General features: G+C 41.1%; 1 protein-coding gene across 2 annotated transcripts in view; it reads left to right on the forward strand.

Moving 5' to 3' along the window:
• NIBAN1 (niban apoptosis regulator 1) overlaps positions 1–17,949 on the forward strand; it is a 69,486-nt gene that overhangs the window by 38,896 nt on the left and 12,641 nt on the right. For both annotated transcript variants that reach the window (XM_055724713.1, XM_055724714.1), the window contains exon 6: positions 12,421–12,536. In XM_055724713.1, the coding sequence (XP_055580688.1) occupies positions 12,421–12,536 (116 nt within the window). The remainder of the gene's footprint in view (positions 1–12,420; positions 12,537–17,949) is intronic.

Raw genomic sequence — 17,949 nt, forward strand, 5'->3', positions numbered from 1 at the left:
AGTGGGTTGGAGAGGATCAAGTGTGGGATAACAGGGGGAAAAAGGGGATAAATGGGGTCAGCTGGGTGTGAGCAGGCGGCTTTAGTCAGTACACTCGTCCCACACTTCATCACCACAGTCTGTCCTGTCTTCTTACTAAACTTCACTTCGGTTTTCCAGGGTGAGAGTGCTCTCTGGTGTGTGTGTTGGGGTCCTCAGTGCCAGCAAGTCAAGAAGGGGTCACGGGGACTCCACAGATTTGAGGTGCCAGCACCTGGAGAGATGTGTGTGAGAGGTCCCAGTGCCAGCAATGGGAGGAGGGACCACAGAGTACAGGGGCCCGCGGGTGCAGGGCCACATTCTGGTGAGACCAGAGCGCTTTCCTGATGAGCTTCTACTAGCCGTGCATGTACGTAGGCTTCACTCACTAGCAGACTTCAGTCTGTACTATCTGGCAAAGTAGAGGAGAAGAGGAGTGGGAGTCAGTGACCAGAGGCACCATAGGCGTGGGACGAGTACTGTAGGGATCGTGTGTCTGAGCCAGCTACTGAAAAGATGTGGGAAGATACGGGTGAGTCTGGGAGTTCCTGCCGGGGGGAACGTAGGTCTGGACCTGCTGTCAGTGGGAGCAGGTGCAGAAGGATCTAATGAGAGCTGCAGCTATTGGGTTACCGGATTTGGCAACTCTAACATAAGCCATGCCTGCATCTGAATCACTTTTCTGGCTGAGTTTGAGTCAAATCAATTTCAAAATTGCTGTTCACCATATAGTGTGTGACCCTTCTCCTCTGAAAATTAACAACTGTGTAACTTTGCTCCCAGGAAAAAAAAGACTACTGTTAATTTGCATACTCAGTACAGAGGTGCTACTGTCTAATCTTGACCATTATCTCAAAAGCTCCATCAAAAAACTTCCTTCCAAGCTGTCGATTCTTTACCAGCAGCTTTGTAATTAAGGACTTCAGTGAGCTGCGTTAAAGAACATTGTGTGCAGCTCTGAAATGCCATGTTTAATTTCTCATTGAATTTATTACCTCGGCATAGGATATAAAGCATTATAATGGACATACTTGCTGATTTCAAAGCTTTTTGGCTTTGATCAATGAATATGATAAATGAAAGCGTGAGTTAAAGTAGTTAAATGGCATAAGTGTACATACAGAAAGATAACATTGAGGGAGTTCTCTAGATATGTAACACAGCTCAGCCAAAAGCTGTTCTTTGCAGAAGAGCATCAAGCAAACAGATACAGAGGCGTCAGTAGTAAAATAGGGTAGTGTAGAGGAATAGAGTAGTAGTGTAAAGTAATCATAAAAGTTTCACATATAGAAAAGAACGTACAGTTCTCTGGGTACAGGATTACACAACTAAATTTTCAACGTTCACTTTGCTAGTCTGTTCCTTATGCCATAGGACATTTGCTGTATTTTCCTGGGGCAATTATGTAGCCTTCACTGTTTTAGTAAAACTGAAAAATTAATGTTTCAAATGATGAATGTGGCAAAGAAAATGATAGTTGTTGTGAAAAATGCAGTTTCAAGGGTTACTGGAGAACTCTTGCTTTCTGACCTGATCCGAGTGGGGATGCATTTACAGGACACTAAATGTGGCCTTATTAGCTTTAGTAAATAATTAGAATTGTTGACCACATTAGAATTTCTATCTAGAGAGTCTACATTACATCATTCTATATGTACTATATTTGTTTCAGTTTTGATGATTCATTATTAATTCAGGAGAATAAGAGCATGTGTCAAAAAATATGTATCCTAATACCACTTTCATATTAAAGTCCTGACAGAAGGTGCAGCAAGAAGGAGAATTTTCTGCCCATAACATTTTTTTAACTTTGCCTCCCTAATCTTTGCCTCAGTTGAGTGTTTCTTAGGTTAATAGGGAGGAGCTGCTGACTGTTCCGTGGTACTTCCAGGGAGCCTGTTCTCAAGCATCTGTGGAGGTCATACCTTCATCACTATAGGATTTTACGTAATGCTTAGTTTTAAAAACTTCTGAGGTTTTTAAAGAAGCTGTGCTTAAGTTGAAGTGTAGGGTGAAAGGAAATGGCTTCGTTGTTTCCTCCAATTTCCTAAACCACTACTGCCAGTTTAGATGTGGGCTGTAGCGTGCAATTCATTGGTTTGCCTTTATCTCCATGATCCCTCCACTTTCATCCACAGCTTGGACTTACTCTGGTTCCCTCTCCATCCACATTTTCCTAGTGAAATGATGAGAACTACACCTCAAATTTTGGTAGGAATTTGCTGCTGAAATGGCCATCTAACCTCCAACAGGGAAGCGCTGTCAGTCCCAGAATGGCAGTAATGAAGGAAATGCTCAGAATATTCACAGTGCTCTTAACAGTTCCCATTCTCCAGTTTTTAATCCTTTACATATGTATACCCTGAAAATCAGACTGAAGTTTATTCCAAGTGCTTGTTTTTTGTTATTTTAGGAGGTCTTCTCATTTTCTATGTGAGGTTACCAACTGTTGTGTTTCACTTCGTATTTGCTGTTAAAAGTGAAGAAGCCCAACCACTTGGTGCTAGGATAGGGGGAAGTCTGTGTGATAAGAAGGAAAATACAACTAGCTAATTCTGGGAGATAAGGAGTTTCGCTTCATGATTTTATTTTCTTTCATCTGGTTTGATTTCACATCCTTAACTTGATAATCACCCTCATGACACAGAAAGCTAAGGGACTTTCAAAACCACACATATCCTGACATCTCCAATTTCACCATAAATAACAAAACAAAGCAAAAAAAATTAGAGACATAAATACATTAAAGACATAAAAGAAAGAAATACATTAGGCAAGAGGGAAATACAAAATGTACTTTTTGGCTCCTGTGGGGCATTGTGTCACAACTTGGCTACGTCAGAGCAACTAGGACAGCTTCAGATTTTTTTTCTCCATCTGTCTTCCAGGGTTGCCATTAGCTGTGTCCACATTCCCTTTTTCAACTCTTAAGTTTAGCTGGCAGGTGTTTTTCTCATAATTATTTCTATCTTTCCTATGCTACATGTATATAGTACACGTAGGGCTTACCAAATCTTGGACTATAATTCAAAATAACTACTGAAGCGTTAAAGGTTGAAAAGATGACATTGAATACTTAAGCTGAAGGATATATATCTCCATATACAGAGCAAAGCAGCTCTCACAAGTCCAAATAGAACTTCAGAAAGATTTCTGAGCCTTCATCTTGTAAACAGGGTGGGCTTTTCTTCTCCAGAGAGGGCAGATGAAAAGGATTTTCTTGTTGCCTTTTTCAGATGACATGCAGAAGGATCAATTAAAGTAGAACTGAGGAGGAAATTGCTTTTTTTGACACTAAAGAACAATGTCCTTCTGCACTGGGATGAAAGCAAGGTTTGTTTGGTAATTTGGGGTGGGAAAAGGTACGAATAGAGACAGATTATTCAGCCCGTCGCCTAGACCTGGGCCTTGAGTCTGGGCTCCTCTCACTGCAGCTGCTGCACTTTGATTAATTAAATCACTTTATAGTTAATAAGATAAGCTCTCCTGTGATCCACATGAGTTGTTGAGACCATGGCTGGTCTTTCACCAGACAGATACCTGAGGTGCAAATGGACTTCTCAAAACTGATGTGTAAAGTTTCACAGAAATATTAATGCTGTCGTAACATTCAAAACCATTTTGCTATAAATATCTTTGATGAGGCTTGTGGGATGCTGTGAAACTCATGAAGTATTTTAGGACACAATTTAGATTTATTTTTTTTTGTGTAATATAGAATATTTTGCTTAAAATGAGACTATTTTTCCTCTTTCTGGGATGTTTTTGCTCTACAACATCAGTTCTTTCAATCATTGTGGCTATCGCTTTTCCAGTAAGCCTGCTTGCTTATAGTATAGTTAGGATTTTCAGTCTGTGGGAGTTACTTTCATTCTGAAACATCAAGATGATTAATGTGCTAAAATCCTAACTACAATTACAGTCCTCCTACTTCTCTCACCTCCACGCCTTGTGCTGATTCTCCTTTTCTTACATAATACCTAGTGTGGGGTGGTACAGAAGAGGCCCTGGCTTGTGCCTAGCACCCAAGCCTATTTCAGGAGCCATGAAGATACTCCTTTGTGCAGGTGTACGGTTGTATTCATGCTCCAGCTTCAAAGTTCAGCAGCAGAAAAAATTCTCACCTGCACCAGGAGCACAGTAGCTGGTTTGGAAGGTGCCTGGAAGTTGCCAGAGAAAAATGATACTACGATTCTTTGTGTGTGTTTATACAGTGCACTTCTGTTAAAACTATGAAAGCTGCTGGTCCCAGCAGAGGGAGGTTCCTTGTAATCTGTCGTATGCTGATTTGAACAGCTTTAATGCAGGCATTGTGTGCTGCAAAGCAAATAGTTAAACCTGTTGAATGTTGGTTTGATGATCTCGGAGGGAACTTGTGCTGCAAAGCTTTATTTGCTATAAATACAGCTTATTATGGCAGGGTTGTATCCTGTTTGGAAATGACCTCATCTAGCTTCTGTTAGTGGTTAGCAGCTTCATACCACATGATCTATGAATAATATACGTTGCTGTCAGGAAAACATCAGAGCTGTGAGCTTCGTGCTTCTCAGAACCAGGGTATTACACTTTGCTTTGTTCTTGATTTGATATGACAGGACTCCATTTTGTAAAAGTAAAGTGTGTCCTTTTATTCAGAGGATCAATTCCAAAGGTGCTATAGCTGTGTTAACAAGCCCTCGGCAAGCTATCTTTTCCTGGGGTCCAGTTCCCAAGCTCTGCTCATTGCCCCAGATTCAAGCAGATGGATTCACTCTCGTTTTATTACTTACATTTGCTTGTTTTTTGTGGACAGAAATTTTCGGAACGTTGTTTTTCGGATTTGATGCCCATCGCGTTTCTTACCAATTTGCTGTACTATCTTACAAGCAACAGCTCCTGAAATGTGCTGGGGACTCCGGTGGTCACTTTTTGCCATGTGCTAACGTGATGGGACGGTCTTGGCCTCCGTTAGCCATTCTGTGTCCTGTCTGTAATCCTCTGTGTGGTGATATTACTCATACACTCCACAGCAGAGTTACTCATCGTTAAACAGAAACTATGTGAGCAACAGACAACAATCACTTCAGTCCCTGCCCACAGCAAATAAATCCCAGGCAGGTATTTACCAGGAATGCTAGAAAAAAACACTGTTGCAGGAAACCTGTGCTACAAAGATCACTCTTAGAAAGGGAAATTGTTCTTTGATATGCCAATTTATTTTTATTTGATAGGCATCCCCTAATTGTGGTGTTGGGAGGCTGGCAGAATGATTCGTTGACTACAGAAACTTCTTTTATTCCCTGATGTTCTCCAGCTGCCTTCACTCCAAATCCTTGGGCAGCTGGCAGCTCGCAGTAGCTTTCTCTGGAGTATCAGTACAAGAGATGGAAATGTCCTCTGTATTTAGATGGTTAAGACACCACCATTTTTAAAAATGGCAGCCTTTTCTTTCAGCAGCCTCCCTCTGGTTTGGGGTTGTGTATTTTCTTTCTTACCAGCTTTTGTTTTCAAAGAACTAAGTTTTTTTAAAATTCTGTTAGATTTTCTTTTCTATTTTAAAGAACATGTATAATGGAAAGCAGAGGAAAAACAACAATCTAAATAACATTGAAAGAAACAGATGCCAAGGTGAGAGGAGAATGACTTGGAAGGATCAGAAAATGGGGGAAAATGTAATTTGGATTTCTTAGGATGAAATCTATTCCATTGAGGGTAGCAGTGTCTAGTGGAAATAGTAAGTGGTGGAAGCACCATCTTTTGAGGCTGCTAAAACCAAACACAAGACACTTAAAAATCCAAATATTCTTCAGCTTTATCTGTTACCTGTTTGTAGCATCAGAAGAAGGAAGGCCCTTCACTGATAACCTGAACAGAGAATTTTCTTGTCCTAGGAAAATGCAAAATCGATGTTTTGGCACTGTCTTCACCTGAGCCAGCTTTCCACCAAATAGATGAGGAAGCAAGGAAATATGATTGTGAGATCACATAAAATTAAATGCAGTTTCTACTAATTTATCCTATTTCAAAAATCATAGTAAGTGACGCTCTTGCTGTCAGTGAAAGGCCACCAAACTCAACTCCTTGGTCATCTTCATTTCCTTCCAGTGGCTGTCCTTCAGCCTTTCCCACTTTTTAACCAAAGTCATCCTGCAGTTTTTGAAGATTTGAGGAGGTATTCATGGGCGCTGCTGTCTTGTAGGAGGGAACTAAAAAGTATACCAGGTTGTTAGCTGCTTGTGTTGGGAAGAGACATTTGACTGAAGGTGCAGTTACGGAGGAAGGTAGGCACAAGCCAGGCAAGGCTGTCTTCCTACCTGTGGGCATCTACATGATCATCTCTTGTAAATACAGCCATTGTTGGATGCCTAGTTATTCTAATATCAGTTATAGGTACCTGCAGGAAGAATTCAGGGACTGTATAGAAAACAATATTCACTGAACGCCGAATTGTTCACCAAACACTAGGCAGCTCTCCAGCTCAGGAATGCATGTGTAGATGTGGGTGCTGCAGGAAACAGATGAAGCCGGGGTGGATTACTTCCGAGTTTTGGTAGTCAGATGATGGACGTTATGTCAGAATCAGCATTTCTTTAATTAAAACCCGTGCTCTATGAGCTCAGACCCCTGGATTCTGGTTTAACAGTTGTTCATCTACATCTTTGGGCCTCAGCCTTTTGTGAAATGTCAGCCAAAAAGCTTAGATTACTCTCAGTGGTTTAGCTTGTTTTGGTAAAGCACTTTGTCCACAGTCAATATATCCCTTTGCTATTACTAACAACAAAAGTAATACATTTATTGTAAGAAGAAGCCATACGGGGGAAGGACGTTTGCTCGATTGCAATAGGGGCACTCAGTTTGTTTTGGAGAATGACATAATCAATTTTTACACATCATAAAACATCCTGACTACAGTTCCTTGGCTCTCCAAACAGTTTAACATGGTAATGCTGCCACTGTGTCCAAAAATCAGCAAGTCCCAGTTTGCAGAATTAGCCAAGATGCAGAAGAGAACTGTGAAACACTGGTGTCTCGGTAGAGCAAACTGCCCCATTAGTTCTGGGAGGTGGAAAATTCTCGCTGTCTGGTTATTGCATCCGACTTAAGTCCCACGAGGAGCTGGAGAAACATTTCCCTGCTCTTCCCAAACAGACTTTTCCATGTGGTTTGCACGAGCAGTACAGAAATGAGCTGTGCTGCTACTTATATGAAAACTCTGCTTGTCACCATTGCATTTGTTAAGGGGGTAAATGGTATGCCATCTGTCTTCAACACCTCTTGGCATTCCTGGTGTATGATGATGACCATTTTAGGCTCTCTCATGCTGCAGTAATGAGTTTGAGTAGCTTTATTAATGAAAATTATTGTTCAGAGGGGCAAGCAGTTTAAACTGGATATTGAAATACTTTTTAACAGTTAGCATGGCAGGTTAGGATCTGTAATGTTAAAGAGGCATCTTTCTTTGATTGTAATTAAAAAAAATCATCATCTAAGCCATTAAACATTATCTGGTTTTGAGCTTTCTGCTACAAAGCGCAGCAAGAGACCCAGCGCAGAAGTCTGCAATACATACAGATACAAAATTTGAACTGGAATGTTGGAACACAGATTTCATATTATCTGGATTTGCCGAAAATCCACAATTTTAGCTAGAGGCAGTGAGGTCTGCAGCACTCATCCTCACTGGTAATGAGGCCTATTTATAGAAGTTTTTGCATAGAGGTCTTCGGTACTTTGACTGATTGACAGGTCGATCTATGGCTGTGGAGGAGACCAAATTCACCAGTGTTGGAAGAAGGGTTCGCCGGAGTCAAGAAGACGCTCAATATGAGTTATGCATCTTGCTCAACTTTATTAGTTTCTAACACTACTTATATAGAACCGATACACATGCATATTCGTAAAGCAGAAATATAATTGGTTAGTAGTCTCTAAACGCACGTGGTTCTCACACCCCTAATTATCATGACTGAAATAAGCATTCTATCCATGTAGCTAATTGTGTTGCTGTGCTTCAGCCTTGTAGTTTGTTACTCCCTATTTTCCCATACCGGTCCCTATCTTTCTTGGCCCTGCACCTGCTTTCCCAGCAGCTGTAGCTTGTTACAGCCACGGCCTGTTGGCACAACATAATTACTTGGTCTCAGGATTCAAGAATAGCTCAGGGCTACCTTTCTTGCTAACTTCAGTACAATTCTGATTACAGGCCTATTCTAATACCAGGCCTGGATTGTGCAGATCTTCAGAGATTCTAAGGCCACGCTTCTGCAGCCATTCTTATACGCACCAGGGCAGTTATTTTTCACTGCTGTCTTTAGACACACAGAGGAAGTATTAGCAAGTCAGAAAAAGTGTTCAGGTAGCCTTTCCCCAGGAGCTTTTAAATGATGTGCCAGTGACACGTCCATCTTCAAACAAAGGTGCAGCTGTCCTGCCGTGGGTGGGGAACTTGGGACCAAAGATTTCCTTGTGACTTACCCCTACGACCAAACATTCATCTGCCAAGTGACAGAGAAAGAGCTGCAGCTCATAGCCTGGAGCACCTCGCTGGGACACTGCAAGTCCCACAGCAGCCAAAATATCAGATACAGCTGAAATTAGGAACAGGACCCTCTAAGTTAACACTTCTGCACCAGGTGCAAATGCACTCAATTGGTGTTGAGTAGACTGGTCCTCTGTGTATCATTTTGATAAGTTAAGGTTTGAGATTTTTCTTCTTTTAAAAGAGGGATTTAAACTGTTTATATGCTCATTCCTACAGAGAGCTTTCTGCAGTACTGAACAAACTCAGCCATGCCTTTGAGAGATATGCAAATTTGGGCAGATTTATAAAGTCATGGTCTTTACAGGTGTCCTTCCATCTTTTAAAAAGGAGCTTTATAGCAGTTATTATGTTATGTTTATAAAAAGAATCTATGGGCAATATCTTATCTGTTATTAAAATTAGGCTCCGCCCTTGGATCTATAGAGTCTCTAGATGGGTTTTCTTATTTTAAAATTAAACAGAACAAACAGATGGGTTTTTTTACTCTCCACAAATAAGCTGAAGTTATATACATTAGCAGCAGAAGAAGCTGCTTGGGTAATTTTCCCAGTGCAGACCAGCCTAGATTAAGCACATAGCATCAGTCTGGGTACCTGTAAAGCCTCACTGGCCTTTTGCTGGAGGACATTCAGTAAACTTTAGGGCTTTCTATGGGATTTGGGTAAGGATGACCTACAACCGCCACTGCGCCAAGCTCCCCTAACAGGCTCCACTTTCTGCAGACAGTAGGGGCAGATGCATCACTCATGATAGGTGCCGGGCAGATGTGTTGAAGGGGAAGCCCCTGTGAGCGCATTCAGGAGAGCGAAGCACATGTCCTTTCTGCTGACAAACAAATCATTCCTGATACCACTGGCATTTACCACCTGCCCTATTTGCAGCTGCAGCGTCTGTTTCCATCTCCCACGCACCATCCTCTCTCTTGCACGCAAGCAGGATTGCCCCAACAGCTTATTCATTGTTTTCTTCACTTTGCTGTGGCATAATGGAGCTGGCTACCAAGCCAGCCACAGTCCTCTAGCCTTTTCATATGCTAGATCTGATTTACAGGAGCCCTGGCTCTTCCCTGCTGAAATCTTGGAGGATGTGCACCGCAGCTCCTTTCAGCTTGGGTACAATTCCCTTTTCTTGAGCCATATCCCATGAATGTGCCTCTGTCTTGTGTGCCTCGCCAACAGCTTCTGCACAGCCCAACATTGGATGGATGTAGTTGTTCAATGTTTTATCGCTGATGCAATCATTTCCTCCTATGGAAAATTAAAATGAAATTGCCTAAATTAAGCAATTGTGGTAGCCTTGAAGGATAAAGCTGCCTTTCTACTTTCAGCTGGTTTTGTAGTAAGACTGCCATAATTGTGTTTTTCTCCTGTGTTTACTGGCATAGGAAAAAATGTGTGATTGGGATTTTATGCTACTTACAGCTTGGTGTTTTTCCCATGAACTATTTTCAAATGAATTGCTCTTGGATTTTGAGCACCTTCTTCCTACTTCCTCATGGGGTTGGGAACAGTCAGAATAGAGAAAATACTCCCCTGAGTGTGAAGTTTAAAACTTGATGATCTTAGAGGGCAGGCTTTTGTCAGGACTGGCACATCATCATCTCAGCAGGTCCAAGATCCAGCCCTTTGGATGGTCTGTTGTCCCTTTTGGTTAGGAGGGAGCACAGCTGTGAAGAAGGAAAACATGTGAGTCATGATCAGAGGGCTGCAGGAGCTGCAGTTCTCCCTTCCGTCAGCCAAGCCTGGCCCTCTTCTTTTCAAAATATTCAAGGTTTAATTTTGGGAGGACAAAAGCTTTCAGCTTCACTAGTTTTTCAGGTGGAATACTCCATTCTTTAATTAAAGCTGCCGTCAGAGGATGTCCGCTTGGCAGTGAACACCCTGACTTACAACTGACATTTTAGCATCCTGGTTTATGGTTTGCTATTAAAAATGCTATATATCATGGAGGTTGCAATGAAGGTATGGTTGGGATTTTACCTGGCTGTTTTCTTTTCTTTGATCATCATGTGGGCTTGTAGAAATCGTGTGATCTCTCTGGACCTCCAAATATTTGCCAAACAGAGATCTATATAGATCCATAGTATCTATAGTGTGGCACTGAGAGAGTGTTTACTGCACCCCAGTATGTATAACATACCTTCCTGAAGTAATGATTATGCCCAGGGGAAACTGAAAGGGCAAATTCTGACATTTGGATTCTTAGCAGATCTGAAACCTCATTGCCTGCCATGTAGATAAATTCTACACAGTGAGTGCTGTTTTCAAGCAATAGCCAGGGTGAAACGTTGATTAAGTTAATTGTAGGTTTCTGTAGCTTTTGTTTTTGTATAAAGAACATGAAGGAGACATTTCAGGCATTACTGTAGTGTGAATCCTTCATGTTTCCCATAATTTGTATAATCCCTGTATTGCCCTTGGCATGTGTGCAAGCCTCCTATAAAGCTGCTCTCTTTAGAACTTTCATGAGCAAGTCAAAAGAAGTGTCTTGCTTGACAGGCAAGGCTTGAGAAATTACTGTTGAACATAACAATTGTTTATACATACGAGTATCTTTTAAAGCAGCATAGTAATCTTTGAAAGAATTAACATTCTTCCCTCCTTTCTTCCTAATGTGTGCACAACAGGACTTCATCTGATCAAGGCTACAAGCAGATGACCTTGTAGAAAGGACAATAAACCATTGTGGCTTTGTTTTTCCTTAAGATAATAATCCTCACAATAATCCTGAAGCTTTGTTTCATAGCAAAGATATACCACTTGAATTCCTGAAGTGTTTCAGTAGTGGTTTCTCTTCCCCAGGTTTGTCAAGCAGCCTGATTGCTCTAGGGAGCTTTTCCACATTTTGAGGCAGAAAGACTGTTTCTCCTCCAAATCACGACAAACTAGTCCTGCTGCTGCACTCTTCATTAGCTGTGTTTTTGTGTGCTTTCATGTGAAGGAGAGTGTTGGCTGCCACTCCCTTGAAAGCCTTTAGCAGTTTGGAAAGAACAAATTGCCTGAGACGTAATTTCTGTTGCGTGGCTGGTTATCCAGGGTTTGTAAGAGCAAACTAGCTCAGCCATTTCTCAGTTTTTTTCATGCTGTGGCCTCATTTGTACAACAGAGTGTCCCCAGGCTACCACATTGTCCTTGGGAAGAGTTACCATCTAGCAGCAGTAGCCATGGACAATAACCAGATACTCCTGAGCTGTGGTTAAACATTCCTGAAATATTTAGGTAAAGCAGCACAATTTTGTTAGAAGTTCTTGTGCTTAACTGGTATGAGCAAGGTGCTTACTTTGTCCAGGTCCGTTTTATTGTAAGTCCATGAAAAATCGTCTTGTTCATCAATTTCTTAATAAAACAACGGAAATAAAAGACTATTGGGGAGTGTTAATTTAGGGTTTAGCAATTTATCAAGGGCATACAACGTGCTGTGATCATTATCTTAAATTTGTAATTCTTAACTTAAACGAAAGTTGCAGAAGCTCCCAACTCTTGGCCCTGGTAGGTGATGTCAGATTCTTCCCGTGTACCATCTTACATTGCTCATAGGCTTAACAGCAAAGGATGAGCTTTCATGTGTTAATGAATGCCTTATCAAAGTCTACCACAGACAAGGCTTGCCACTGTAAAACTCTTACCTTATCATGTGCTCCATATTAACATTTAACTTACCAACTTTGGTGGGATGGCTTGTGATGTGTACAATGTGGTAGTTCAACATTATGCTTCTGAATTTTAAGGAAAGCCCAAGGTTCAGACATTCAGGTTTTGTAAATGGTTTACAAATATTATTGCTAGATACACGTGGAACAGGAAAATGGATCAAAAGGGGATGGTTATTTTTTAAAGGTCATTTATGGGTAAATCCTTTGTGTTCCTCTTTGTTTTCTCTAGATTTTCTCAAGCAGACCACGTACGAGGTCCAGGCGTTCTTAGAAGCCATTCAGTTCTTCCGGCAGGAGAAAGGCCACTATGGGACGTGGGAAATGATAACTGGCAACGAAAAAGAGGTAGAAGAATAACTTCCTGATTTTTTTTTTTCCTTTGGATATGGCAGCACTGAGGATAGTGACAGTTGTAAAGCCTCTTTGTAAAAAAATGCACTTTTAAGAAGAAAATCTAGTAGGTAGAAATACCCAAGATTTCAAGATAAACCCCATTTTGAATTTTTTGCTAGAAAGGGAAAGAAAGTGTGCTGTGAACTGAAATCGTTGTGTTGTGCTGGAATGTAGGGATGGCCATGTTTCCAGAAAAAGCTCGTATGTCTACTTTAACTTTATGTCACGGGGTCAACCGGTGAATAAATACTGTGTCTAAAACAAGGCACTTGCTAACGGTCTCACTACCACATTTGCTGCTGTTTATAGTTTTGGTAAATGAGTGAGACCAAAGGCAACACACACGAAACTCAGAACCCACGGTTTGTACGCAGCAGATATTCACTGTCAGCTGCACTGGGCCGTGCTCTGGTTTTCTGTCTTTCATGACAGCTATTTGCAGGTAAGAGATACTTCTTTCTTCTGTTGCTATTACCTTTGTTACAGAACACAACAGTTTCCTGTTGCTTGTCTTGTAATGCCTCCAGATGCCATTGGAGATCAGGCTTTACGAAGAACAGGATAGCAGCTAGACATAAATTTTGAAGAATCTTTTCATTTTGCTTTTCCCTGTTCTTTGGGAATGAAGCTTTTAGTCCTGAGTGAGTAAACTGATAGACCTACTTACTGTGCCAGACTTCTGAAACAGAGCTTGGCATAGTAACACAGTCACACTTCAAACACCAAGAATTGTGTACCTCAGTTCTTCAAAAATGAGATGCTAAGCTCAGGGTCTGGGTCTGTATTTGGACACCTGAATGAGCAGCTTTGGGGCACTGATGGTAGTTGAAGGAGCTCCACTGATCCCTCTGGCATCACTCCAGATGTCTTTTAGTGCAATTGAGACCTTATTCGGGCTCTGATTTATAATTTTTTTCCAAAGTGTTGAGCGCTCAGCAGCAAATATTTACTTTAGTACCAGCTGTTGGGTGTTTTCCTTGATGAAATCTGGCTTCGCTTTGGGAAAATGGAAAAAAGCCTGACAGAGAGTTCATGATCCAGGGTTTTGTTTCAAGAAACCAGATTATTCTTTTAGGAGAAGTCTACCTCTGAAATGCTGAAAAATGTGAAAACTGGAGAAGAATCTATAAACAGTGTTTTTCGCAGTGCCATCATGTCAGGGATTGAACTTTCCTGCTAACATCTGATAATTAATTTCTTAGTATAAGGAGTTCCATCCTTCCAGTGGAGGCAGTGAGGTTTCTCTCTCCTCCCCTCTTCCCGCGAGTTATGGAGCTATTATAGTGCTAGTTTCATTTTATGTTTTTTCCTATTGCTTGCCAACTACTTACTCATAACCTGTATACCTCAAGAGAGCTATAATCAGAAGGCATCGAGGCTAGTTATGCTATTATCTTCTTAGTAATAATTCATTCTGTAAGTATAGTGTGTTCTCATGCCTGCTTTGACCAAATACAGTAATTATTTTAGGCAAATATCCAAGCTAAGTGAATGGTTTGGAACAAACAAGCTACAATTTGTTGCTGTAAAAATCTCTGCAGAATGCCAGTAAATATATTCCCTGACATTCATTTATAATGACAGAGTCTCTGCAGCATTAGCTCACGCAGTTCTGCCTAGGTACTGCGACATTATTAGCAAGTACTCAGTCACTCAGCTGAAGACCTCCTAATTTTTTTTTTTTGTGGCATAAAAGTTCTTTTACTGGTTTTGGTTTTGTTCTTTTTAATTTTTAAGGTTTCATTACTAACAAAGGATAAATTCAACTGTAGATGGTATTTTTCTGTAGGTTCAGTGCTGAAATACAGGTTTAAAACAGGGACATTTTGGACACTTCTTATAAGTGACAGTACAGCCACATAGTGAGAGCACTACAACACACCAATTTTATATTTGTGTAACTCCATTGATCAGTACTACATGAATGTATAAATAGCATATTAGTAAATCAAGGATAGCTGAATTAAGAGATTAAAAAACCCCAAACCGCTACAGTGCACCTTTCTATACAGAAATATAAAACAAATCCAGCATTCCTAAAAACTATTCCAGAGAGCTCAGATTCTTCAGAGTATGTTTGATTTGTTGTCACATTTATAATTTGGTCTGTGGTGCTCTAGTTTGACTTATTTGTGAGATTTTTTTTTAAGTGACCCATTAGTTTAGGACCTGATTTAGTTTTGACAGGTATTTGAGTCAGCATAGCTGAACCCAAAGCAGTGCTGTGGCATAATCTATAAGTACTTCAGTGGCATGGAACAACAATAATAGGGTGTTGCATATTATAGCTATATTAGAAGCATATTAATAAAGTAGGGTATTGTGTGTTCTATTTCTGTAGGGTGTCTTGTGCCCAGGGGGTACTCTGTTTTACACTGTGGCATGCAGTCAGAGCCTTTTCTTTCTTACCTTTACTGTCTAAATAAATCCCTGCCATTTCCCTATCATGTTATTGGTGCATGCCTAAAACCCGTTGAGGCAGCTATAATACATGAGGTTGAATGTCAGGAAGCACTGGCAGAAATGGAAAAGCACTGGCACGATGAAAATGTGAAGTTGAGCAGTGTTTTTGCACTCTGTATTGGCTCAGCCATCAGCTGGGTGCATCAGGGCAGAGATCCTTGAACAAGGACCAAGCTGGGCGGTTGCTGAAGCAAGGAAAAGAGCTGGGTTCAAATCCACATCACTTTGCAAAAACTCTGTTCAAGCCCCACTGGAGAGAAAGGAAGACTACATACATTGTCCGTGAGACTTTACTGAAACTGTTGAGCAAGCTAGTAATCCTTTACCCAGAGTAAATGAGAAATGTACATAAACTTACGATGCATTTTGTCTGCCTTTTTGTAGGGTTACTGTGTCTCTTTGTGATTTGCAGGATATCCACTGCAATTCAAAGCTTTCAAGAGGCTGTGGACAACCTCGTATGCACTGTACAGTCAGGGCAGATAAAAAGCCTTGATGAAGGGGTTATGTGCCATTCTGTATAGCACATGCATGATAGTATTGCCTCTGTCATCATAAAGTGGCAGCAGTGCATCTGTAACTGTGGGCCAGTACAAACATACCTGGGCAAGATCTATGAGCATGTCCAGAAATAAAAGATGTCCCTCCCTCCTCTGAATCATGAGGATGAGTAATGAGTGAACCAAATACGGGACTGAGTTCTTTAGCTGAAAATCAAGACACTTTAAGTAGAGAAATTCAAGAACCCAGCATATATCCCCCGCACTGATAAGATGCCTCCATAGAAAATGTGTTCAGAGTCCTGAGATCACAAAGAAATAGAAATAGAGCAGGTGCCATGATGAACTGCTTCCCTCTACTTGCATAGTTTGCCTTGTTGGCCAATGGCAAGAAGAAAGTGCAGGAGAAAGAGAGGTCTTGCAGCTTTCTCAGGCCAGAGATACAGTGTTCATAAATAAAAAAAACTGGAGGTTTTTTGAGACTTAGACTTTGAGAGCTTAGACTCTCAAAATGAGGTGTACGCTTGTAATTCTGTGTATTTATTGCCAGTTTGCTGTATCTGAGTAGGATGGGCAAGGAAGAAGTTGTAGTTCAAATCTGGACGTAGGAGGTGCAAAGCCTGACAAAATGGGTAATTCTGAAGAAAACTTCTGAAATGGGTGCCAGTGCATGAAACCAGGAATCTATCTCACACCATTTCATTCTTTCTGAATTGAAGAAGCCAGATTTTGATGCTTCCTCTGTAGAAAGTTGGGTGACACAATCAACAGAACCACAGAACCAGAGAACAGTTTTGTTAAAAGGGAATCCCTGGAGATTATCTGGCCTGGTCCCCGACTCAAAGCAGAGCCAACTTCAGGGACTTTGTGTAGCTGCGTTCTGATATCCAAGGTTGGAGACTGCATGACTTGTTCCCCTGACTGCCCGCATGGTGAAAAATATTTCTGGATACATGATTACTGTTTCCCTTGTTGTTACTTGTAATGGTCACCCTCTTCCTTTCCCTGTGCGTTTCCAAGAAAATCTGGCTCTGCCCAGCATCCTCCAATATGTAGTTGTAGACAGCAATAAGGTCTTCTCTGAGCCTAATCTTCTTAAGGCTGAGCAAACTCGGTTCCCTCCACCTCTCCTCACATGTCGTGTGCTCCATCTCCTGACGATCATGTTGACCTCCGCTGGAATCACTCCAGTGTTTCAAGATCTGTGTTGTACTGGGGAGCTCCAAACTGAACAGCACTCCAGATGTGGTCTGACAAGTACTGACCAGAGGGGCACATTTTGCTCCCTCAACCTGATGTTGCTCTTTGCTGTGAGGGCAGCCCTGCAGACCAATGTTGCATTTCTTGTCCACCAGGATGCCCAAGTTCCTTTCTGCAAAACTACTTTCCAGCCAGTTGTCACCAGCCTATACTGGTGCACAAGATTGTTCTATCCCAGATGCTGGACTATGCATTTGCTTTTGCTGAACTTCATGAGGTTTTTGTCCACTCATTTCTTCAGCTGTCTAGGTCCCTCTGAATAACAGCCTTGCTTGCCAGCGTATTGACCACTCCCCCAAATTGGTATCATCTGTATTCCCAGTCTGATATCTTTTCTTTTGAATTGGAACCATCTGCAAGTCTGAACTGCCAGTTAGATGCTGGGATCAGAGAGGGTGATGCATCTCTTCCACAACCACTGAATCCTGTTTTTAACTGAAAATGTTCTTGAGGGAGAAAAGTACTCGGTGTCAATTTAGAGAAATACAGCAATAATCGAACAACAATATACTTACAGAAACAATCAAAAAATGGGGTGATGATACCTTTTCCTCAGTTTTCCAACATCCATCAGGAATGCTTGATGTGTAAAAGGCCTTTTGACACTCTTCTTCCCTTGTCTTTCTGCTGTGGTGCACCTTTGTCACAGAATGTCTTGGTTATATATATAACGTCTTTTGTTCAAGAGTCTGGAGGTGTTGGGAGGAGGCTTTAACATATACGAATTCTACAGTGTGAAAGTTTTACTGGTTTTAGACCAGTATAGTCGTCTTTTAGTGACAAAAGAAATTGCTTGAAAAGTTTTTCCCAAACTCCCAACAGCTATTTATTTTATCACTTTTGCCTCAGGATTAGGCTGAAGCTAATGAATCTTTTGGATCATGTTTCACATTTTTGAAAAAAAAAATAAAAATAAAAAGATCAGATAGGGTAGAATTACTTGATTCACATGTTACCCACATTTCTGGGTTCCCTTTTTGTTCTAGATCATGTTTTTCCTGGGATCTCCTTCTTTTCTTGTTTGAATTGTGAAGTTGGTGCTCACCCAAAAAAGTGCTAGAGATTCATGTTGGTACAGTCATATCTTTCTTTTCTTGGCCAAATATATTCGTATCAGAAGCATCCTTTGTCTGACGAATTTT

This window comes from Falco cherrug, chromosome 12 (genome assembly GCF_023634085.1).
Source record: "Falco cherrug isolate bFalChe1 chromosome 12, bFalChe1.pri, whole genome shotgun sequence".
Lineage (NCBI taxonomy): Eukaryota > Metazoa > Chordata > Aves > Falconiformes > Falconidae > Falco > Falco cherrug.